Source organism: Engystomops pustulosus, unplaced genomic scaffold (assembly GCF_040894005.1).
Source record: "Engystomops pustulosus unplaced genomic scaffold, aEngPut4.maternal MAT_SCAFFOLD_195, whole genome shotgun sequence".
Lineage (NCBI taxonomy): Eukaryota > Metazoa > Chordata > Amphibia > Anura > Leptodactylidae > Engystomops > Engystomops pustulosus.
Genome location: NW_027285075.1, coordinates 105,617 through 130,777, shown reverse-complemented (window position 1 = coordinate 130,777; position 25,161 = coordinate 105,617). Strand labels below are relative to the sequence as shown.

General features: G+C 52.4%; 1 protein-coding gene and 1 non-coding gene across 2 annotated transcripts; both read right to left on the bottom strand.

The window, feature by feature from the left end:
- Positions 1-6,448: 6,448 nt before the first annotated feature.
- NOP56 (NOP56 ribonucleoprotein) lies at positions 6,449-16,494 on the bottom strand. Its single transcript, XM_072131993.1, has 11 exons — positions 16,385-16,494; positions 12,740-12,944; positions 12,383-12,544; positions 10,360-10,558; positions 9,950-10,137; positions 9,334-9,485; positions 8,961-9,061; positions 8,588-8,736; positions 7,827-7,948; positions 6,894-7,016; positions 6,449-6,813 (listed from the first exon to the last, which is right to left on the bottom strand). Exons 1-11 carry the CDS (start codon positions 16,385-16,387, stop codon positions 6,625-6,627), a joined length of 1,593 nt encoding a protein of 530 aa, XP_071988094.1. The 5' UTR covers positions 16,388-16,494; the 3' UTR covers positions 6,449-6,624.
- On the bottom strand, positions 7,094-7,162 carry LOC140108912 (small nucleolar RNA SNORD57). Its single transcript, XR_011851344.1, has one exon. It is a non-coding gene; the product is annotated as a small nucleolar RNA SNORD57 (small nucleolar RNA).
- Positions 16,495-25,161: the final 8,667 nt, after the last annotated feature.

Below are 25,161 nucleotides of genomic sequence, written 5' to 3'. Positions count from 1 at the left end.
AGCCGTGCGGTTCTGGGAAGCATCTCGGATACAATCACAAATCTCTGTTGATTACAATAAAACCAGTTAACCCAACCAACATCTTTGCTCATAGCTCTCTAGGGAATAATGGACTCTAGACCTGCCCATATCTGATTGTGGGCCTTGTACTCTTCTGGGACCCCCCTTGGTGCTCCTTGTCATCTAGGTGCTTCTCTCTCAGACCTCCAGAATCCTTTGGGATTCTCCACCTTTTCTTATGTGTCTGATTCAACTTATCCCTGGGGATCACGAGGAAGGAATGCACAAGTGTTATCACCGTACACTCACCTTCCCAGCCTCTAGGCCTGACCTGACTCTCCTATCCCCACAAATCCAGTACACACCAGACACTGCTAATACAGGGCTACCTGTGCTGTCATTGTTATAGAAGGTCATTGTCTTGTTGCACCAACCGTAGGTAAAGTCTCCTACCCTGGGGGCATCCTGGTCAGCCCTATAGATACAGTGATAGTCATGGTTGGGGTGTCCCTGAGCATACAGTCACTCAGAAGAAACCAGCTAGCAGCAAGAATAAGTAAGCGTGGAAGCGTGATGACTTCCCTCTAGCTTCACAGACGTGGCACTGGTCAGCAGGACTTGGAAAGGACCATCGTAGTGAGGCTCCAGACTGTCTCTCTGGTGTGTCTTTACCACCACGTAGTCTCCGGGCTTCAGGTTATGCATCCTAAGGTCTCTGTCTGGATCTGAAAAAGTAATCAGAAACACTTTTGCGGACCTTTTCCAAGGCCTGGCCCAACTGTATGGCATGTTCCACCTGGTTTCCTGCCATCAGCTATAGGGTCTATGGGAAGTAGGGACCTAGTCTGGGTGCATAGCCAAAAAATACTTCAAAGGGGAACAATCCCATCTTTCTGTTGGGGGTGTTCCTAACTGAATGGTGGGCAGCAGGAAAGCATTCGCACCATGGTTTCCCTGTTACTTCCATGGCCTCCCGGATCTCTAACTTAAGAGTGCCGTTTATTCTCTCAAACCCACAACTAATTCGGGAAGGGGTGTGCAGGGCCTCTTCTACACCCAGGAGGGACAAGGCTTTCAGTCTTTACCTGTCCAATGAAGTTGGTTCTGCGACCGGACTCTATGGTCTCTGGAAGTCCAAACCTGCAGAAAAATCTCACCACCTTCTTGGCTGCAGCTCTGGCAGTAGCCTTGGTCATGGGAGAAGCTTCTGGACACCCTGGAAAGAGATCAATGCACACAGGCACGTATTCCTACGTACCACTTTTTGGTAGCTGGATAAAATCCATCTGCAGTCTCTGGAAGGGATACAGCGGCTTGGGTGTCACCTTCTGTGGGGTCTTTACCACCTTACCCGGGTTGTGGCGGGCACAGACTATACAGGCTCTCACTAGCCTAGTGACAGGGGTAGTAATGCCCGGGGCAAACCACTTGCGGTTTATGAGCACTAGCATGGCCATTTTGGATGTGTATGTGTGTTCGTGGACTACTTGACTTACTGTCGGGTGCAGGGCTCTGGGCAGGCACACCCTCTCTCCCAGAATCCGGGTCCCATCGGCATCTGGGCTCCAGCTTTCCTCCACACTCCCTTCACTTCTGATGACTCTCGGGCCACCAGGGACTGGAACACCTGTGGATCAAACTTTTAGCTCAGAACTCACCGCTGAGACTTCAGGACAGTCTCTGGGCTCCATCTGTGCAGCTGCCTTCACCATCCCGTCAGTCACATCCTTGCCCTTGGCTTGTAGAGTTACCAAATTGTGTGTGCTTTTGCTTTTACTATCCCCACCTCTTTTGGAAGTAAGAGAGCATCCATAAGCTCTTTAATCAGTGTGCCATGCTTAGAGGGGGTCCCTGTAGAGGTGAGGAAATCTCTAGCCTTCCATATGGGTTCATAGTCGTGTTTAGACCCCAGGACTACACCTTGAGTATAGATGTTTGCCCTTTTACCTTCCACCAGCTGTAGCACTTCCCTGAGTGCCATCACTTCACCTCTTGCGCTGACCTGTGTGGAGGGAGTGGTTCTGCTTGTACTACCTCATGTGCGCCACTGACCACTGTATATCCAGTGTAGAACCGTCTGTCTTCTCCTGCAGACCTGGAGCCATCTATGAGAAAAAAACTCAACATCTGGGTTACTCGCCCTTCTCTCCCCCCTCTCTGAATCCTGGAAGACTGGCGATAGAATGAAGGATTCAGAGCTGTGCACCTTATCAGTGTATCCTGGGGCATCAGGAGTGCGCACTGGAGTCTGAGCTGTCTGGCCTTTACTCAGATGCTTGGGCTGTACTTGGGTGAGGACACTGTGCAAGGTATGTGGGGTTTGAGTTGTAACTGAGTGATCTAGGATCTGGGATCTGGCCTTGCTGCTGCAGCTACTGACACATGAGGGGCGTTCGCCTCACGACTGAGTCTAACCGGGCCTAATAATGGGCCACTGGTAAGGCCACCACGTTCCTGGACTCGACACCTGTGGCCTACATACTCAGTGCAAAATAAAACAAAAGTTTGATCCAGTGAGATGTGCCTAGGGCCGGTGCAGACAGGATTTGCTACCTTAAGGCTATAGAAGGCATCAATTGCCTCCTGACTAAGGGCAAATGGGGAAGAGGCAATTCAATTATCAAGGGGCAACATCAGGCTGGAGGCAGCAGACCTTATCCCAGGCTGCAGGAGCTGGCCAGTCCTAGAATCATGTGAAGAGGCTTAGGGCCTCAGGGCAGGGGCACATTCTGGACTGCCAGCTTTCTTTCCTCTGTCAGGTATCTGCCTGTGGCTGAGAAGCAGTGGCCTAGGAAGACCACCTTCTCCTGGCAGTACTGGAGCTTGGCTCAGGAAACTTTGCAACCCTTCTGGAACAGAAAACACATAAGGTCAATAAATGCATCCTGGCAAACAGAAACAGTAGGTCCTCCGCATACTGAAAAGGAGAACATCCAGTAAGGGGCTAGTCTGCCAGTCTACTCCCTGTAGGGCCGTGTAGTATGGAGTACTGGCTGGGGGAGTTTTACCCCCCTTGTGGGAATCTGCATCAGATATACTGGATTACTACACTGGTAAAGGCAAATAGGTCCTGGCAATCTTCATGTAGGGGCACAGAGAGGAAAACATTTGCCAACAGGGAAGAGTTCTACAATGAAAGGCACTAACTCTATTTGGGGGGGGGCTTTCAGAAGAGGGGGACTGTTCTTGCTGACATCCTTGTCCATTACCACCCCCTTGTCCCGCCCTGTTGGGGCCGTCTACGTTTCCTAGAGTGTGTCTCTTTGTATTCTTATCACAAGCAAATTCCTTTAAGTCTTTTAGATTGTCAGCTCTGTTTCCCCCACTCAACACAGATGCTTTCTGTGTGCTTCAAGGCCACTTCTCACAGACATAGATAAGACAAAGCAAAGCCCAGCTGCACAGAGATCTCCCCCTGATTAACTCTTTCAACTCCAGAAAGCAGGTACCAGAGACTGCAACACTTTTTCTAGTAATTTTTCTGCAATTGTCAAGATCATATAAGTTTAAAAATAAAATAAACAAAATAAACAAACAGCGTTGCACACTCAAGACCCTTAGCAAATGTTTGAAATTGATGAAAATATTCACCTGCCGGCATTTATTTCAAACATCCGCCAGGACACCTCAAGGGTGACTCAGCTGCTATCCTACAACCAGCCTACAGTATAGAGTTATAGGCAGTTAACTTTCAGGGACTTGAAGGGAATATACTGTCTTAAGATGGCCGCCACTGAAAAATGGTAGGGCGTGTCATCTTCTCTAACCCCCCAGATACGGGGGTGGAGTCTAAGAGGGTGCTGGTCTGCATTCCAAACAATTTTTTTTTTTTTTTTTATGAGCACTGTCCCTCTGTCCTGGTCCGTCCGTAGTCACTGGTCTAAGTCTCCAGTAATCAACCCCATCCACTTTCCTTTGTCATTAACTCTCTACTTACATCAAAACAACATTCTGCCTGGGTGTGCCACTTTTTGTCTTTGAGCTAGCCACCATTTTCATCAAGTGCTGTCTCCCACCTTTGCACACTCAGGGGATCATCTAACATACCCAAAAACTTCAATACCTCATAACTTCCTTTTACCCACTCTTTACCTTTCCTGTGTGACACTATGTCAGTTGCCTTTTTAGGTCTGCAGTGTCCAGCTACAGTCTTACTTTGCTCACTACCCATTTTGTGGAATCTGTGGAATACCTGATTTTGTTCAAGGGCTATAGATATCCTCCGTACATACAGCTCCAGACTACCCCGCTAACTATCAGTAAGTACAAATTAGAGACCTTCACACAATATTTCAGAAATCAAGGAGATAACGCTCAACTGTAAAATTCCCGTCAGTGTCCCTCTGGTCTCTACTGTCCTTTCCGCATCACGGGGCCGCATCAATCCCGAAGAACCGATACGTAAATTTGGCCAGAATTTGTCTCTGCAAACTTCCAGATTCTATCCGCGCTTACATGAACAAAATCTCCACCATCAAACTTTCTGAACTCTCAACAATTCACAAGAGGGCACTGCAGACCTTTTTCTACAACATACATTGTCACTTCCAGTCTCTGTCGGTCACCGTACAAGTGATCCTTTGCCGAAATCATCGTGAACATACTATTATATATGGACATGTAAGGCAAAGTACATAATATCACACAAGGAGATGACCTTACCCAGTCCCTTTCAGCCAGTGAAAGAACTACACTCAAGGCAGACAGAAATAGACTTTACTTACCCCGACGAGCGCTCATTGTCAGTTCTGGTCACTGGCCGCCTGGACTCTTGCGGAGGTCACCTCGATGGTTATATGTCCATAAAAGTATGGCCACCCAGAAAGACGCCAATTCTTATAGATTTATATCTGGGGCTCAAACCCCTAATCATTGTAAGGTGACTTTCAAATTAAATGAGTCTGTGTCCAGCGCTGGAATTGACTAACTTGAATGAAAAGACAAGACCTGTCCTTGCAGGAAGTTAGCAACAAGACTGATAAGTTTATTGAGGGACTGACATTTATAGAAAACCATAAGGCACTTTACATAAGGCGTGTAATCAGGAAAGCAGCAACTATAATTGGGTGTTCTCACCCAGGAAATGTAACACTATTTGGTAACTTCACACAAAGGAGTCTAATACTATTGGCTACATGCAAATACTGAAACTTCCCAGGTGCTCGCCTGGATACCTTCCTCTAGGTAGTGCTAGTGAGCATTAAGTCTTTGTGTGCTCTGCTAGAGGAATGAGCTCCACCCAAGATTCAGTTATCACCACACAAAGTTATGTGAAATGGATACTGAATCTTTAAAATGTCCGACAATACGCAAGTTGGCGTCTGAGTCCAGTGTAATATCTTTAACAAGTGCAATACATGTGATTGGCTGACACATATTACATCAGACAAAAACACTTAACTCCTGCCTTACCAGGCAGGATCTACCACTGCAATGTTCCCCTGTGTCCTATAAGGACTATGTAGTGTGATGTAGTGACATGCTGTGGGACGTATTCGCAACCACCCCTCCACCTTGCATCGGCGAGGGTGTTGCTTTTGCCTCGCCTCCTCTCGGGGGCACACACACACACCCCAGTACTTGCCTCGCCTCCTCTCGGGGGCACACACACACCCCAGTACTAGCCTCGCCTCCTCTCGGGGCACACACACACACACATCCCCGGTACTTGCCTCGTCTCCTCTCGGGGCACACACACACCCCAGTACTTGCCTCGTCTCCTCTCGGGGCACACACACACACACACACACACGTACTTGCCTCGCCTCCTCTCGGGGCACACACACACACACACACCAGTACTTGCCTCCTCTCGGGGGCATACACACATACCAGTACTTGCCTCGCCTCCTCTCGGGGCGCACACACACACACACCAGTACTTGCCTCGTCTCCTCTCGGGGGCACACACACACACACACACACACACCAGTACTTGCCTCGCCTCCTCTCGGGGCACACACACACACACCAGTACTTGCCTCCTCTCGGGGGCATACACACATACCAGTACTTGCCTCGCCTCCTCTCGGGGCACACACATCCCCGGTACTTGCCTTGTCTCCTCTCGGGGCACACACACACACACCAGTACTTGCCTCGTCTCCTCTGAGGGGCACACACACGTACTTGCTTTGCCTCCTCTCTGGGCACACACACCAACATCAGGACATGTGAGAACTTCTCTGCGCCAATCACCTGCCAGTGTTCTGTAAGCAGTCTGTACACAGCAGGGTTCGAGCTGTGGCTGCACTTTATGTACCTGCTCAGCAGTTCAGAGGTATAAGGTGCTGGAAAGGAATGACCACATTTATCTCTGCCACAAGGACCATTTTGATGGAGGTGCAGGTACACAGTACTGCCCCCCCCCCCAGGCCACGAGCAGCAGGTAAGAGCACCCTGCACACACCCCCCCACCCTCCCTAAAGAACAGATGCAGCAGATCCAGAAGGTTTTATACAAAGTTTAATGTTTTGTGGTTCATACTTCTGAACGGACATTCGGCAGCTCAGGACCCCGAGCCGCAGGCACTGTACAGGAACATAACAAAAAAAATAATCCAAGGGTGGAGCTATGCAAATTCCATTAAGCTCCACCCAATAGTCCATAAGGTGGCTCCACCCCTCAGCTTTCCTCCTGTAAGCCTTTAGACTTCCTCTTTTTCTTCTGTGCAGAGGTGGGTGTCTCCTCAGGGGCGGAGTGCTTCTTTTTCTTGGCAGGGGTGCGCTCTTCCTGTGGCTCCTCCTCCACCCCATTCTCAGAGACGTCGCCCTCAGACTTTCGTTTCTTTTTCTTCTTGCTTGGAGTTTCCTCCTGGAATAAAGGCAGTGAGTGAAACCATCCAGCAGGAAGGGCCCCGCACTACAGCACCCACCCATTAGGGCCCCACCTACCTCTTGGGGTGCAGCCGCCTCGCCTGTTGCTTCGAGGGCCTCCAGGCGCCGCTTCTCCCGTTTCTTCTTCTTGCGTTCCTTCTTCTCAAGCTTCCTTTTAATTTCAGACACAACTTCCGTGGCCTGGAGGGAAAGCAGAGGTGCGTCAGCCCGAGTGTGGCCCTCACCCAGCAGTATGTGGCCCCGGCAGGCTCATGGTTGGATCAGGCTCATTAAATCAGTTTTTGCCTCCAGCAGTTGAGTCAGGAGTAGAAGCCTCATCACCTCCAACCATTGACACCCCCCCTGTATCACAGGACGATACTGACCTCCAACCATTGACCTCCCCGCTCCCCCCCCCCGTATCACAGGACGATACTGACCTGACCCCCCCCCCCCCAAATCACAGGACGATACTGACCTCCCCGCTCCCCCCCCCCCCAATCACAGGACGATACTGACCTGACCTGCTTCCCCCCCCCCCCCCAATCACAGGACGATACTGACCTGACCTGCTTCCCCCCCCCCCCCCCAATCACAGGACGATACTGACCTGACCTGCTGCTTCCCCCCCCCCAATCACAGGACGATACTGACCTGACCTGCTTCCCCCCCCCCCCCCAATCACAGGACGATACTGACCTGACCTGCTGCTTCCCCCCCCCAATCACAGGACGATACTGACCTGACCTGCTGCTTCCCCCCCCCCAATCACAGGACGATACTGACCTGACCTGCTTCCCCCCCAATCACAGGACGATACTGACCTGACCTGCTTCCCCCCCAATCACAGGACGATACTGACCTCCTTTCCCCCCCAATCACAGGACGATACTGACCTCCTTTCCCCCCCTATCACAGGACGATACTGACCTCCCGCTCCCCCCCCCCCATCACAGGACAATACTGACCTCCCCGCTCCCCCCCCCCCCCCTATCACAGGACAATACTGACCTCCTGCTGCGCCTCCTTCATCACCTCCAGGTTCTTGCGAGGCGCCTCCCCGGTCTCGTAGAAGGCGAGCCGCTCCTCCACCTGCGCCCGCAGCTTGTCCCCAAACACCGGGGTGGGAATCTCTGAAATCACAGAAGTATAAAGACTAAAGCCAAGAGCAGCAGGTGACAGCCATGAATACTCAGGTCACACCACAAGCTGCAGCAGCCCGAGCAGCTCTGGATGTGACTGGAGAACAGGACTTGATCTTTGCTCAGATAAGAATTGTCAACATACACGGGGGTGATATCCTGCTGACGAAAAATACACATCACAGCAAAGCCAAGAGCGAGGTTCTGCGGACGAGCGGGGGTCTCAGAAGCAGTCTATATGCGAGTGTCTGGGGGGGCACTGCAGGGGTCTCACCTTAGAAGCAGTCGATGCGTGAGTGTCGGGGGGGGTCTCACCTGAGAAGCAGTCGATGTGTGAGTGTCGGGGGGGGGGTCTCACCTGAGAAGCAGTCGATGTGTGAGTGTCGGGGGGGGGTCTCACCTGAGAAGCAGTCGATGTGTGAGTGTCGGGGGGGGGGGTCTCACCTGAGAAGCAGTCGATGTGTGAGTGTCGGGGGGGTTTGTCTGGTTGGGGGGGTTGTGGGGGTCTCACCTGAGAAGCAGTCTATATGCGAGTGTCTGGGGGGGCACTGCAGGGGTCTCACCTGAGAAGCAGTCTATATGCGAGTGTCTGAGGGGGGGGGGGGCTCTGCGGGTGGTCGGGGGTCTCACCTGAGAAGCAGTCGATGCGCGAGGCGATGGTGCACTTGTTGGCCAGGTAGCGGGAGATGCGCCCCTTGTTCTTGGCCGCCGCGCGCCCGATGAAGGTGGAGTGGAAGATGAGGCCGTACTTTGGGGTGTTCCCTCTGGTCTTCAGGGCTCTGGAAGGTCAATACTGAGACTTGGTAATTGCACAAGAACTACAACTCCCATCATGGTCACGGGGTATATGAGCCCCCCACAATGTCTGACCTGAGTGACTAATAATGTAGGGGGTTGTTCAGACTCTGGGGCGGCCGTCCTCACTCACGCTGCTGCTCCAGACAACGTGTCAGACGCCGGCGCCCAGCGCACCGCCATCACCACAAGCGCCCCGCAGTTATACCTGAACAAAGCCTTCTCCGCCCCCAGGATCTGCACCGTGGACGCCGGGTACTTGGCCAGGTTAGTCAGGCTCCCTGCGTGAGAGATCAGACGGGCACCAACCTGCACAGAAAGGAGAGGCGTTAGTGGGGAGGAGAGAGCAGGGGGTCACCCCGCAGAGGGTGGAGGTGGAGCAGGGGTCACCCCGCAGAGGAGGATAATAGAGGGGGGGAGGAGGAGAGAGCAGGGGTCACCCCGCAGAGGGTGGAGGTGGAGCAGGGGGCACGGATCAGCAGTGTGAGGTGTCAGCAGATCTCTCAGTGGATTGACAGATTTCACTTCCATCATGTCCGTGCAGGGGGAGGAGGGGGGGCATAGGGCGGAGCTTCACTCACCACTTCTCCGATGAGGGCGGACAGGCTGGGGGCCACCTGGTTCATCTTGGACCTCAGATAATCCTGCAGACCCTTGCGGTATTCAGACAGGGAGATGACGCGGCTGGAGAAGCTCTCGATGTTTATCAGGTCGATGGGGGAGATGTCCATGCCTGAAGAGCAGAGACCCCCCACACATTAGTGCCCCCACCCATAGAGGAGCAGAGACCCCCCACACATTAGTGCCCCCACCCATAGAGGAGCAGAGACCCCCCCCACACATTAGTGCCCCCACCCATAGAGGAGCAGAGACCCCCCACACATAAGCGCCCCCACCCATAGAGGAGCAGAGACCCCCCACACATAAGCGCCCCCACCCATAGAGGAGCAGAGACCCCCCACAGGACCCACCCATGGAGGAGCAGAGACCCCCCACATAGAGGAGCAGAGACCCCCCCACAGGACCCACCCATAGAGGAGCAGAGACCCCCCACAGGACCCACCCATGGAGCAGAGACCCCCCACATAGAGGAGCAGAGACCCCCCCCCCCCACAGGACCCACCCATAGAGGAGCAGAGACCCCCACACATTAGTGCCCCCCCCATAGAGGACCAGCACCCCCCCCACAGGACCCACCCATGGATGATCGGGAGGCGTCCAGCACGGCCTGGGCCTTGGCGCTGTCCATGACGATCTCCTCCATGGCCTCCAGCTTGTCCTCGCTCAGCTCCTTGCGGTTGCCGATGTACTTGGCCATGCGGCAGTAGGTGTAGTTGTCGCTCACGATCTTGATGAGCTCCGGGAAGTGATAGCCGTACCACTCTCTGCAGCGGGAGGAGAAGAGCGTCAGCCGCAGCTTGGGGTGTGACTAGAGGATGTCTCCCCGATAACAGTACAGCGCCCCCACTGGCAGGAGGTGTGTGGTGTAGGCGGAGAACCTTCTATCCCTCCTCTCTCTATACAGGCGGCAGGAGGTGGCGCACCGCCTGTGGTAAGCATCGGGAGGTGTCACAGCCCCGCCCCCCGCCATAGCCCCGCCCACTCACCGCACCCTCATGGAGAAGGTGTTGATGTCCTTGTCCAGCTGGTCCAGGAGACTGATGGATTGGATGATCATGTTGTCCACTCTGTTGACGTTGAACTTGACCTTGGCTCTGGAGTAGCTGTGACCCAACCCGAGCTGAGCCTTGGAGGCCGACTGAGCCGTGAGACCCTTCACCAGGGCGTGGAAGTAGAGGCGGATCCCTGCGGAGAGGGAGGGACGAGTGTCATACCACCACCCCAGGACTGGCGCAGGGAGGGGGGAGGACGGGTCATACCACCACCCCAGGACTGGCGCAGGGAGGGGGGAGGACGGGTCATACCACCACCACCTCAGGACTGGTGCAGGGAGGGGGAGGACGGGTCATACCACCACCACCACCACCTCAGGACTGGCGCAGGGAGGGGGGAGGACGGGTCATACCACCACCCCAGGACTGGCGCAGGGAGGGGGGAGGACGGGTCATACCACCACCCCAGGACTGGCGCAGGGAGGGGGGAGGACGGGTCATACCACCACCCCAGGACTGGAGCAGGGAGGGGGGAGGACGGGTCATACCACCACACCAGGACTGGCGCAGGGAGGGGGGAGGACGGGTCATACCACCACCCCAGGACTGGCGCAGGGAGGGGGGAGGACGGGTCATACCACCACCCCAGGACTGGCGCAGGGAGGGGGGAGGACGGGTCATACCACCACCCCAGGACTGGCGCAGGGAGGGGGGAGGACGGGTCATACCACCACCCCAGGACTGGCGCAGGGAGGGGGGAGGACGGGTCATACCACCACCTCAGGACTGGCGCAGGGAGAGGGAGGGACGGGTCATACCACCACCACCTCAGGACTGGTGCAGGGAGGGGGAGGACGGGTCATACCACCACCTCAGGACTGGCGCAGGACGAGGGTCATACCACCACCACCTCAGGACTGGCGCAGGGAGGGGGGAGGACGGGTCATACCACCACCACCACCTCAGGACTGGCGCAGGGAGAGGGAGGGATGGGTCATACCACCACCCCAGGACTGGTGCAGGGAGGGGGAGGGACGGGTCATACCACCACCACCTCAGGACTGGTGCAGGGAGGGGGAGGACGGGTCATACCACCACCACCACCTCAGGACTGGCGCAGGACGAGGGTCATACCACCACCACCTCAGGACTGGCGCAGGGAGGGGGGAGGACGGGTCATACCACCACCACCTCAGGACTGGCGCAGGGAGGGGGAGGACGGGTCATACCACCACCACCTCAGGACTGGTGCAGGGAGGGGGGAGGACATGGGACAGGTCATACCACCACCTCAGGACTGGTGCAGGGAGGGGGGAGGACGGGACATACCACCACCTCAGGACTGGTGCAGGGAGGGGGGAGGACGGGACATACCACCACCTCAGGACTGGTGCAGGGAGGGGGGAGGACATACCACCACCTCAGGACTGGTGCAGGGAGGGGGGAGGACATACCACCACCTCAGGACTGGTGCAGGGAGGGGGGAGGACATACCACCACCTCAGGACTGGTGCAGGGAGGGGGGAGGACATACCACCACCTCAGGACTGGTGCAGGGAGGGGGGAGGACATACCACCACCTCAGGACTGGTGCAGGGAGGGGCAGGACATACCACCACCTCAGGACTGGTGCAGGGAGGGGCAGGACATACCACCACCTCAGGACTGGTGCAGGGAGGGGGGAGGACACGGGACAGGTCATACCACCACCTCAGGACTGGTGCAGGGAGGGGCAGGACATACCACCACCTCAGGACTGATGCAGGGAGGGGGGAGGACATGGGACGGGTCATACCACCACCTCAGGACTGGTGCAGGGAAGGGGAGGACACGGGACAGGTCATACCACCACCTCAGGACTGGTGCAGGGAAGGACACGGGATGGGTCATACCACCACCTCAGGACTGGCGCAGGGAGGGTCAGGACACGGGATGGGTCATACCACCACCTCAGGACTGGTGCAGGGAGGGGCAGGACACGGGATGGGTCATACCACCTCATATGGGGGGGCCTCACCTCTGATGACCTCGACCACCACGCCTCCGGTCTGGCAGATGACCTTTAGCTCCTCCTGGATGGCGGCTCCGATCTTGGGGTCCCCCACTCCCAGCAGCACCTTCTTCCTCTTGGCCGGCAGGTTGGTGTCCAGGAAGAGATTGAGGTCTTCATGTAGCACACCTGGAGAGGACAAGACACCCCGTCACCACCCATCAGGTGCCCCAGGTACTTCATATACAGGGTGTGGCCAGTGTAGGCCCCTCCCACACAGGACGAGCTCAGTAACATGTGTGACATCACAGATCTCAGGGGATTGACAGATTGTTGATGACATCATCGCTCGTCCTGTAGCCCCTCCCCCTGACATGTGATTACCTTCAGAGATGGCGTTGGCGTTCTCCAGGGCGCTCTGGGCGGATCTGAAGGGCAAGAAGGCGGAAAGCTTCACCATGGAACTGAATTTCCCAATGTTAGTCATGGACTCCTCCACCTGCGGCAGCAACATCCCGATCTCCTCCATCTCCTGCACCCTAAACAGGGCGTAGCCCGCAGCGTGCTCATACAGGACGTGCAGCAGGACCTGCAAGAGGGGAGACAGTCAGCGACACACTGGACCCCCCCCCCCCCCCAGAGAAAGGGGAGCCAGTCAGCACCCGACGCCGGGGACCCCCCCAGCCAGAGAGGGGAGCCAGTCAGCACCCGACGCCGAGGACCCCCCAGCCAGAGAGGGGAGAGCCAGTCAGCACCCGACGCCGAGGACCCCCCAGCCAGAGAGAGGACAGCCAGTCAGCACCCAACACTAGGTACCCCCCAGCCAGAGAGAGGACAGCCAGTCAGCACCCAACACCGGAGACCCCCCAGCCAGAGAGAGGAGAGCCAGTCAGCACCCAACACTAGGTACCCCCCAGCCAGAGAGAGGAGAGCCAGTCAGCACCCAACACTAGGTACCCCCCAGCCAGAGAGAGGAGAGCCAGTCAGCACCCAACACTAGGTACCCCCCAGCCAGAGAGAGGAGAGCCAGTCAGCACCCAACACTAGGTACCCCCCAGCCAGAGAGAGGAGAGCCAGTCAGCACCCAACACTAGGTACCCCCCAGCCAGAGAGAGGAGAGCCAGTCAGCACCCAACACCAGTTACCCCCCAGGCCAGAGAGAGGGGAGCCAGTCAGCACCCAACACTAGGTACCCCCCAGCCAGAGAGAGGGGAGCCAGTCAACACCCAACACTAGGTACCCCCCAGCCAGAGAGGAGAGCCAGTCAGCACCCAACACCAGGTACCCCCCAGCCAGAGAGGAGAGCCAGTCAGCACCCAACACCAGGTACCCCCCAGCCAGAGAGGAGAGCCAGTCAGCACCCAACACTAGGTAGCCCCCAGCCAGAGAGGAGAGCCAGTCAGCACCCAACACCAGGTAGCCCCCAGCCAGAGAGGAGAGCCAGTCAGCACCCAACACCAGGTACCCCCCAGCCAGAGAGGAGAGCCAGTCAGCACCCAACACTAGGTACCCCCCCAGCCAGAGAGAGGAGAGCCAGTCAGCACCCAACACTAGGTACCCCCCCAGCCAGAGAGAGGAGAGCCAGACAGCACCCAACACTAGGTACCCCCCAGCCAGAGAGAGGAGAGCCAGTCAGCAGCCGACACCAGGTACCCCCCAGCCAGAGAGAGGAGAGCCAGTCAGCACCCAACACTAGGTACCCCCCAGCCAGAGAGAGGAGAGCCAGTCAGCACCCAACACTAGGTACCCCCCAGCCAGAGAGAGGACAGCCAGTCAGCACCCAACACTAGGTACCCCCCAGCCAGAGAGAGGACAGCCAGTCAGCACCCAACACTAGGTACCCCCCAGCCAGAGAGAGGACAGCCAGTCAGCACCCAACACCGGAGACCCCCCAGCCAGAGAGAGGAGAGCCAGTCAGCACCCAACACTAGGTACCCCCCAGCCAGAGAGAGGAGAGCCAGTCAGCACCCAACACTAGGTACCCCCCAGCCAGAGAGAGGAGAGCCAGTCAGCACCCAACACCAGTTACCCCCCAGGCCAGAGAGAGGGGAGCCAGTCAGCACCCAACACTAGGTACCCCCCAGCCAGAGAGAGGGGAGCCAGTCAACACCCAACACTAGGTACCCCCCAGCCAGAGAGGAGAGCCAGTCAGCACCCAACACCAGGTACCCCCCAGCCAGAGAGGAGAGCCAGTCAGCACCCAACACCAGGTACCCCCCAGCCAGAGAGGAGAGCCAGTCAGCACCCAACACTAGGTAGCCCCCAGCCAGAGAGGAGAGCCAGTCAGCACCCAACACCAGGTAGCCCCCAGCCAGAGAGGAGAGCCAGTCAGCACCCAACACCAGGTACCCCCCAGCCAGAGAGGAGAGCCAGTCAGCACCCAACACTAGGTACCCCCCCAGCCAGAGAGAGGAGAGCCAGTCAGCACCCAACACTAGGTACCCCCCCAGCCAGAGAGAGGAGAGCCAGACAGCACCCAACACTAGGTACCCCCCAGCCAGAGAGAGGAGAGCCAGTCAGCAGCCGACACCAGGTACCCCCCAGCCAGAGAGAGGAGAGCCAGTCAGCACCCAACACTAGGTACCCCCCAGCCAGAGAGAGGAGAGCCAGTCAGCACCCAACACTAGGTACCCCCCAGCCAGAGAGAGGACAGCCAGTCAGCACCCAACACTAGGTACCCCCCAGCCAGAGAGAGGACAGCCAGTCAGCACCCAACACTAGGTACCCCCCAGCCAGAGAGAGGACAGCCAGTCAGCACCCAACACCGGAGACCCCCCAGCCAGAGAGAGGAGAGCCAGTCAGCACCCAACACTAGGTACCCCCCAGCCAGAGAGAGGAGAGCCAGTCAGCACCCAACACTAGGTACCCCCCAGCCAGAGAGAGGAGAGCCAGTCAGCACCCAACACTAGGTACCCCCCAGCCAGAGAGAGGAGAGCCAGTCAGCACCCAACACTAGGTACCCCCCAGCCAGAGAGAGGAGAGCCAGTCAGCACCCAACACTAGGTACCCCCCAGCCAGAGAGAGGAGAGCCAGTCAGCACCCAACACCAGTTACCCCCCAGGCCAGAGAGAGGGGAGCCAGTCAGCACCCAACACTAGGTACCCCCCAGCCAGAGAGAGGGGAGCCAGTCAACACCCAACACTAGGTACCCCCCAGCCAGAGAGGAGAGCCAGTCAGCACCCAACACCAGGTACCCCCCAGCCAGAGAGGAGAGCCAGTCAGCACCCAACACCAGGTACCCCCCAGCCAGAGAGGAGAGCCAGTCAGCACCCAACACTAGGTACCCCCCAGCCAGAGAGGAGAGCCAGTCAGCACCCAACACTAGGTACCCCCCCAGCCAGAGAGAGGAGAGCCAGTCAGCACCCAACACTAGGTACCCCCCCAGCCAGAGAGAGGAGAGCCAGACAGCACCCAACACTAGGTACCCCCCCAGCCAGAGAGAGGAGAGCCAGTCAGCAGCCGACACCAGGTACCCCCCAGCCAGAGAGAGGAGAGCCAGTCAGCACCCAACACTAGGTACCCCCCAGCCAGAGAGAGGAGAGCCAGTCAGCACCCAACACTAGGTACCCCCCAGCCAGAGAGAGGAGAGCCAGTCAGCAGCCGACACCAGGTACCCCCCAGCCAGAGAGAGGAGAGCCAGTCAGCAGCCGACACCAGGTACCCCCCAGCCAGAGAGAGGGGAGCCAGTCAGCACCCAACACTAAGTACCCCCCAGCCAGAGAGGGGAGCCAGTTAGCACCCAACACCGGGGACCCCCCCCCCCAGCCAGAGAGAGGGGAGCCAGTCAGCACCCAACACCGGGACAGTGAAACACACCGGGGACCCCCGCACCCCCAGACACACGGGCAGCAGGCTGCGCTCCCGCACACGTGGCCGGCGATGGCCGCTCCCGGGGCAGCACGTGGCGGGTCCCCCGCACACTCAGCAGGCCCGGAGCCGCCGCTTCCTCCTCCTCCCCCCGGCGGCTGGTGCGGCTCGTGCTCCTCCTACACCCCCCGCTAGGCCGCCCCGGGCCTCCCCCGCTCTCACCATGGTGACTCCGATCCTCCCGCGCCGACGCTCCGAAACAGACTGAGACTCCGGCCCTGTACGTCCTGACCACACGTCCCGTCACCCCGCCCCACACCGAGCAGCCAATCACAGCGCAGAGCCGCGGAGGTAAGAGCCAATCCCGTCCCGCCAATCACATCTACACGCCCTCTGCAGGAAGTACGGAGATGCCCGCCCGGAAGTTCTCTATGGTGAGTGGGAGGACTGCGGAAGTCAGCGCACAGTTATGCAGCACGTGGGAGGGCGGAGCCTGGCTGAGCATGCGCGGAACACCCAAATATTCCAATACCCGACACTCAGGAAAATATTCATCTCCAATGTGTAAGATTCGGTGAACTACAAGACAGTTACCAACTATGTTGAGATTTGTGACAATTGGCGTCTATTGAAGTGTCCGGCAGCTTTTTACAGCCTGATAACCTCTGACCTGAAGACCCCAGAGGACACTGGGTCAGCTACACCCTGGAACCCCCCCCACCCCCCCACCCCCCCCCCCCCCCCCGCGCAGCAAGACTCGGAAACTGGACCCTTCCCCTCATTAACACTTTCTCCAGTCCTGGGAGGTTCTGACACCTGAACCAAACAGAGAAGATATACAACAATATGAGAGACAGGAAATAGGGGTCACTTTATGGGGGCTGCCGGACAAGCCGGGCCCAGGATACCGGAGTGACTGGCGGTTGGGGCCTAGGGCACGCTGTGGTCACGGTGCTTGGTATGGGGAGAGGAGGACTGTCCTACAGCTTGGCAGCTCTCCAGCAGTTGGTGTGTGCAATGATATGTAGGGAGAGGCTGATGCACTGGTTCTCCCTGGGGCAACCCCTGAGTGTCTGTAATATATGCCCCTGGGTAATGGATGGGGAGCCCGTGGTGGTAACAGCTGCAGGGATCAGACGGAGGCAACATTGAACAACAGGCAACGGGTCTAAACGGTCAACAGCAGATTTTAGTACTGGAGAGGGATCCTCAGGCATGCTGCAGCCTGGTAGTAGGCGCAGCCCGGTGGTAGGCGCAGCCCGGTGGTAGGCGCAGCCCGGTAGTAGGCGCAGCCCGGTAGTAGGCGCGGCCCAGTAGTTGCATATATTAAAGTCCTATTATTGCGTTTCGGGTCGTAGACCCTTTCTCAAAATATGGACCAAATGTGGTGTGGTGTTGGACTTATATCTAAAACTTTGATGGTAACGGTCCAATCAGGACATCACTGGGTGGAGTCTCCTAGGAAGTGTCTGGCTATTGGTTGGTACGGCTGTCACTCAAGGGACAAGGTTAAAGGAAGTACTGGTAGAATGGAGGTATAGGTGTACAATTGGTTTGAAGTTCCTGCTGTCGGGACTCGCGCCTGCGCTCTCAGAGGTAAACAACGTGTACGTCCAGTACCTCGTGTTTAGCTGGCCGTGCGCATGCGCACTGGGATGTGGCAGGCCCGCGCCTGCACTCTAAATCGTAAACAGTGCGCACAGCCGGTGCCTCATATTGTCTGCATCGTACGTGTGCGGAATGGATCGCGAGAAACAGGAGATGTACGAGAATAGGCGCCCACCAGCTACGTGCAGGGGAGTACATAGGTGAAACGGGAGGCCATGGTGACAAGTGCACACAACGCTATAGTGAAGGCTTTACTCCTGACGTCATATACCTACACACATAAATAAGAAAACCTGAACAATTCATATATAGTATAAAGGAATCTTGCCTATAAAAACTGTTGTCTTTACAAAAGATTTATAGACGACATCTTTATTATTTGGGAGGGAAGCTAGCAGGAGGCACTGAGTTTTGTGGAAGACTTCAACGATAATAATTGGGGTCTCGAATTCACACGTAACATTGTAGCCGTCCATCTGAGGTCCTGCCAGCCTGCCTTCCCATGGTCCTGCCTGCCCCGTGTCCCTACCTTGGCTGCCACCACGGGCCTAGTCGCACCCGTGGAGCGACCCGGTGGCTCCCCGCCACGGCAAGACCATCCCGCTATGCGCCGGGCTCTGGCGAAGACCAGGAGTCCACTTATACTCCACTCCCGGGTTGCGGGAGTCCACAGACTTTAGTCCCAAGGGACTATTTCCATAGACTGTGACAGTAGAATGACCTGAAGATCCGGTAGGGGATGCTGGGAGTCGCCAGGCTATATAGCAGAGCCGGGATACCAATGCCAATAAGGAGGACACTGGCCCTTTAAATTCTTAAAGAGTCGGGAGCGTGGCCCACAGTAAAAATCCTGTAGGTACCTCCTTCTTTAGTATAGAAAAGGTGTCTCCCCATTGGAGAGGAGACAACCTTATAAAAAAGATGAGCCAAAGGGAATCCTAAAAACGCTGCTTCCACTTGGTCTGAATGCAGACCTGGAAATAAAGTGCTTTTTATAGTTCTAACAATATTATAGAAGAATATAAAATGGATGGTAACCCTAGTTTTTAGCTATCTGTTTTTATGTAAAAATATCATTTTATGAAATCACTCTTGTATATATAATTATCGTTTTTTCATTCTCATAATGCCCTCATATCAATTTGTATTTTTGTATAAAAGTTGTAAAAAAATGGGAGTTTTTGCTGAACGTGCAACCACTCTATTTTTATAAGGCCTTTTATCTGGAGAGTTTTGTGAGTACATATAATAAAAGAAGAAGTTTTTTATGAAAAACCCTATTGCACTGTTGTGTGTTTTCTCTTCCCTTTCCGGTGAATGGATTTGAAGTTTTCCCTTCTTGGACCAGAGCGGAACTAACATTGGAGGAGTTGAGTTTCCGAGTCAGAAGACCGGACGCTCGACCGCATTCCACGGGGAGCCGCAGGATCCACAGGCACTTCAAGTTGAAAGAACGTTACACCAAGGGGGATAAACGTTTTTTTTGCCTCTACTCGGGTATATGTGTTTGGAAGTGGAGAGGTGCCGTGTTTTCTCTCATTGACTGTTTTATTCCATAATATTCCACAATACTTAATATGTATGGGGGACATTGATGCGGAGGGACATTTGTAATTTTGTAATTTTGCCTTTGGATATTGGACTTTTATCCATTTCTGTTTCTCTTGCACCGTTTCCTACAGTGGATTTGGTTTTCTTTTTGATAGAAAATTCAAGTTGGAAATGACTCGTATTGAAAAGGGTATCAATTCTGTGCAACCCCAATGCCAGGATGTAAACCTCGTCAAGAACGTTTTCCAGTACTGGACAAGGATGGGTCATTTGAGAAGACCTGCAGATAATACCATCTTCCCCGTGAGCAGTGGGCACAGTATTTAGAGCCCAGGGCTAAGAGACAAAGCCCTGGAAGCATTTTCTGACCCTCCTCTTGAGCTTGATGAGGACTATGACGCTATAAAAGCTGCTTTGATTAAAAAGTACATAAAAAATTATCCTCATTGGGATTTGAACCCAGAACCTGCAGTGTCCATGTACAATAATAACACAGCGCCTCAACCAACTGAGCTATAGCCTCAGTGATGATGACTATATACTGTGAACTATGACTATATACTGCCTTAGTATATAGGGAGGGATCTTCTCAGATTATTGTAATTATTGAGACTATTATTATTATTATTATTATTGAGATGATTATTATTATTTTTACCATTATTAATAATCATCTCCATAATAATAAAAATAATAAAATTTATAATAATAATAATAATAGTCTCAATAATTACAATAATAATCTCTGAGAAGATCCCTCTCTATATATCAGTGCATTAGTCTGTGTCACAGTGTAAATGGCAGATAACATGTCTTACTTACCAGAAATCCTCAGCTCTGTATCACTGGGCTTATAGCTCAGTTAGTTAAGCTCCTGTCTATGGTGCAGAGGGTCCCAGGTTCGAATCTCAGCCTGGCCAAAACTTTATTTAATTTAATTATATAAAGAGCTTGTGTCTGGGGAAGCCCTGGAGACCATATATGGACAGATGCTGATCTGACCTGATGACGTGGTCCCTGCTCTCCGCTAAGCCGACACTTCTCTGAAAAGGATTCCCTGCCCGATGTCTGCTCTGGGGAACCCTAGGAGATGCAGTGACCATATATGGATAGATGCTGATCTGAAGCTGATGACGTGGTCCCTGCTCTCTCCGCTAAGCCCGACACTTCTCTGAAAAGGATTCCCTGCCCGATGTCTGCTCTGGGGAACCCTAGGAGATGCAGTGACCATATATGGATAGAGATCTGAGCCTGATGACGTGGTCCCTGCTCTCCGCTAAGCCCGACACTTCTCTGAAAAGGATTCCCTGCCCGATGTCTGTTCTGGGGAACCCTAGGAGATGCAGTGACCATATATGGATAGAGATCTGAGCCTGATGACGTAGTCCCTGCTCTCCGCTAAGCCCGACACTTCTCGGAAAAGGATTCCCTGCCCGATGTCTGCTCTGGGAACCCTAGGAGATGCAGTGACCATATATGGACAGATGCTGATCTGAGCTGATGACGTGGTCCCTGCTCTCCGCTAAGCCCGACACTTCTCTGAAAAGGATTCCCTGCCCGATGTCTGCTCTGGGAACCCTAGGAGATGCAGTGACCATATATGGACAGATGCTGATCTGAAGCTGATGACGTGGTCCCTGCTCTCTGGCTGAGCCGACACTTCTCTGAAAAGGATTCCCTGCCCGATGCCTGCTCTGGGGAACCCTAGAAGATGCAGTGACCATATATGGACAGATGATGATCTGAAGCTGATGACGTGGTCCCTGCTCTCCGCTAACCTGACACTTCTCTGAGAAGGATTCCCTGCCCGATGTCTGCTCTGGGGAACCCTAGGAGATGCAGTGACCATATATGGACAGATGCTGATCTGAAACTGATGACGTGGTCCCTGCTCTCCACTAACCCGACACTTCTCTGAAAAGGATTCCCTGCCCGATGTCTGCTCTGGGGAACCCTAGGAGATGCAGTGACCATATATGGAGAGATGCTGATCTGACCTGATGACGTGGTGCCTGCTCTCCGCTAACCTGACACTTCTCTGAGAAGGATTCCCTGCCCGATGTCTGCTCTGGGGAACCCTAGGAGATGCAGTGACCATATATGGATAGATGCTGATCTGAAGCTGATGACGTGGTCCCTGCTCTCCGCTAAGCCGACACTTCTCTGAAAAGGATTCCTCCCCGATGTCTGTAGAAGCCATTCTGTACTGTGAGTTCAGACTTTCAAAATATATTTACTATGCGGACACAGCGCCGGGACACAGCGGGACCTGGGGGGAAAATCCGTGACAATCTCATAGCTGCCCGTGACGCGGGGCAGAGGTACGAAAAACGGGAAAGTCCCGTCAAAATCGGGACGGTTGGGAGCTATGTATATGGACAGTGCACAGTACTACTTCTCCTGTATATATATATATATACAGTGTACAGTACTACTTCTCCTGTATATATATATATACAGTGCACAGTACTACTTCTCCTGTATATATATACAGTGCACAGTACTACTTCTCCTGTATATAGTGCACAGTACTACTTCTCCTGTATATACGGGCAGTGCACAGTACTACTTCTCCTGTATATAGTGCACAGTACTACTTCTCCTGTATATATACAGTGCACAGTACTACTTCTGTGTACACAGTGCACAGTACTACTTCTCCTGTATATACAGTGCACAGTACTACTTCTCCTGTATATATACAGTGCACAGTACTACTTCTCCTGTATATATGGGCAGTGCACAGTACTACTTCTCCTGTATATATACAGTGCACAGTACTACTTCTCCTGTATATATACAGTGCACAGTACTACTTCTCCTGTATATATACAGTGCACAGTACTACTTCTCCTGTATATATATACAGTGCACAGTACTACTTCTCCTGTGTATATATACAGTGCACAGTACTACTTCTCCTGTATATATACAGTGCACAGTACTACTTCTCCTGTATATATATACAGTGCACAGTACTACTTCTCCTGTATATATACAGTGCACAGTACTACTTCTCCTGTGTATATATACAGTGCACAGTACTACTTCTCCTGTGTATATAAACAGTGCACAGTACTACTTCTCCTGTATATATATACAGTGTACAGTACTACTTCTCCTGTATATATACAGTGCACAGTACTACTTCTCCTGTATATATATATACAGTGCACAGTACTACTTCTCCTGTATATATATATAGTGCACAGTACTACTCCTGTATATATGCAGTGCACAGTACTACTTTTCCTGTATATATATATATACAGTGCACAGTACTACTTCTCCTGTATATATATATATAGTGCACAGTACTACTCCTGTATATATGCAGTGCACAGTACTACTTCTCCTGTGTATATATATATATATATATATATACAGTACTACTTCTCCTGTATATACAGTGCACAGTACTACTTCTCCTGTATATATGCAGTGCACAGTACTACTTCTCCTGTATATATATACAGTGCACAGTACTACTTCTCCTGTATATTTATACAGTGCACAGTACTACTTCTCCTGTATATTTATACAGTGCACAGTACTACTTCTCCTGTATATATGCAGTGCACAGTACTACTTCTCCTGTATATATATACAGTGCACAGTACTACTTCTCCTGTATATATACAGTGCACAGTACTACTTCTCCTGTATATATATATAGTGCACAGTACTACTCCTGTATATATGCAGTGCACAGTACTACTTCTCCTGTATATATATACAGTGCACAGTACTACTTCTCCTGTATATATATATAGTGCACAGTACTACTCCTGTATATATGCAGTGCACAGTACTACTTCTCCTGTATATATATATATATATATATATATATATATATACAGTGCACAGTACTACTTCTCCTGTATATACAGTGCACAGTACTACTTCTCCTGTATATATATAGTGCACAGTACTACTTCTCCTGTATATATGCAGTGCACAGTACTACTTCTCCTGTATATATATATACAGTGCACAGTACTACTTCTCCTGTATATATATACAGTGCACAGTACTACTTCTCCTGTATATATATACAGTGTACAGTACTACTTCTCCTGTATATATACAGTGCACAGTACTACTTCTCCTGTATATATATATACAGTGCACAGTACTACTTCTCCTGTATATATATATACAGTGTACAGTACTACTTCTCCTGTATATATACAGTGCACAGTACTACTTCTCCTGTATATATATATACAGTGCACAGTACTACTTCTCCTGTATATATATATAGTGCACAGTACTACTTCTCCTGTATATATGCAGTGCACAGTACTACTTCTCCTGTATATATACAGTGCACAGTACTACTTCTCCTGTATATATACAGTGCACAGTACTACTTCTCCTGTATATATACAGTGCACAGTACTACTTCTCCTGTATATATATACAGTGCACAGTACTACTTCTCCTGTATATATACAGTGTACAGTACTACTTCTCCTGTATATATGCAGTGCACAGTACTACTTCTCCTGTATATATATATACAGTGCACAGTACTACTTCTCCTGTATATATATACAGTGTACAGTACTACTTCTCCTGTATATATACAGTGCACAGTACTACTTCTCCTGTATATATATATACAGTGCACAGTACTACTTCTCCTGTATATATATATAGTGCACAGTACTACTCCTGTATATATGCAGTGCACAGTACTACTTCTCCTGTATATATATATATACAGTGCACAGTACTACTTCTCCTGTATATATATATAGTGCACAGTACTACTTCTCCTGTATATATGCAGTGCACAGTACTACTTCTCCTGTATATATATACAGTGCACAGTACTACTTCTCCTGTATATATATACAGTGCACAGTACTACTTCTCCTGTATATTTATACAGTGCACAGTACTACTTCTCCTGTATATTTATACAGTGCACAGTACTACTTCTCCTGTATATATGCAGTGCACAGTACTACTTCTCCTGTATATATATACAGTGCACAGTACTACTTCTCCTGTATATATATATACAGTGCACAGTACTACTTCTCCTGTATATATATATACAGTGCACAGTACTACTTCTCCTGTATATATATACAGTGTACAGTACTACTTCTCCTGTATATATACAGTGCACAGTACTACTTCTCCTGTATATATACAGTGCACAGTACTACTTCTCCTGTATATATACAGTGTACAGTACTACTTCTCCTGTATATATGCAGTGCACAGTACTACTTCTCCTGTATATATATATACAGTGCACAGTACTACTTCTCCTGTATATATATACAGTGCACAGTACTACTTCTCCTGTATATATATACAGTGTACAGTACTACTTCTCCTGTATATATACAGTGCACAGTACTACTTCTCCTGTATATATATATATACAGTGCACAGTACTACTTCTCCTGTATATATATATAGTGCACAGTACTACTCCTGTATATATGCAGTGCACAGTACTACTTCTCCTGTATATATACAGTGCACAGTACTACTTCTCCTGTATTTACAGTGCACAGTACTACTTCTCCTGTATATATATATACAGTGCACAGTACTACTTCTCCTGTATATATATATAGTGCACAGTACTACTCCTGTATATATGCAGTGCACAGTACTACTTCTCCTGTATATATATATATACAGTGCACAGTACTACTTCTCCTGTATATATATATAGTGCACAGTACTACTTCTCCTGTATATATGCAGTGCACAGTACTACTTCTCCTGTATATATATACAGTGCACAGTACTACTTCTCCTGTATATATATACAGTGCACAGTACTACTTCTCCTGTATATTTATACAGTGCAC

Coding starts and splice junctions, on each gene's coding strand:
- NOP56 (XM_072131993.1), bottom strand. Junction 12,545..12,739: donor CGCCAACGCCATCTCTGAAG/GTAATCACATGT, acceptor TGTCCTCTCCAG/GTGTGCTACATGAAGACCTC. Junction 7,017..7,826: donor TGAAGGAGGCGCAGCAGGAG/GTCAGTATTGTC, acceptor CTTTCCCTCCAG/GCCACGGAAGTTGTGTCTGA.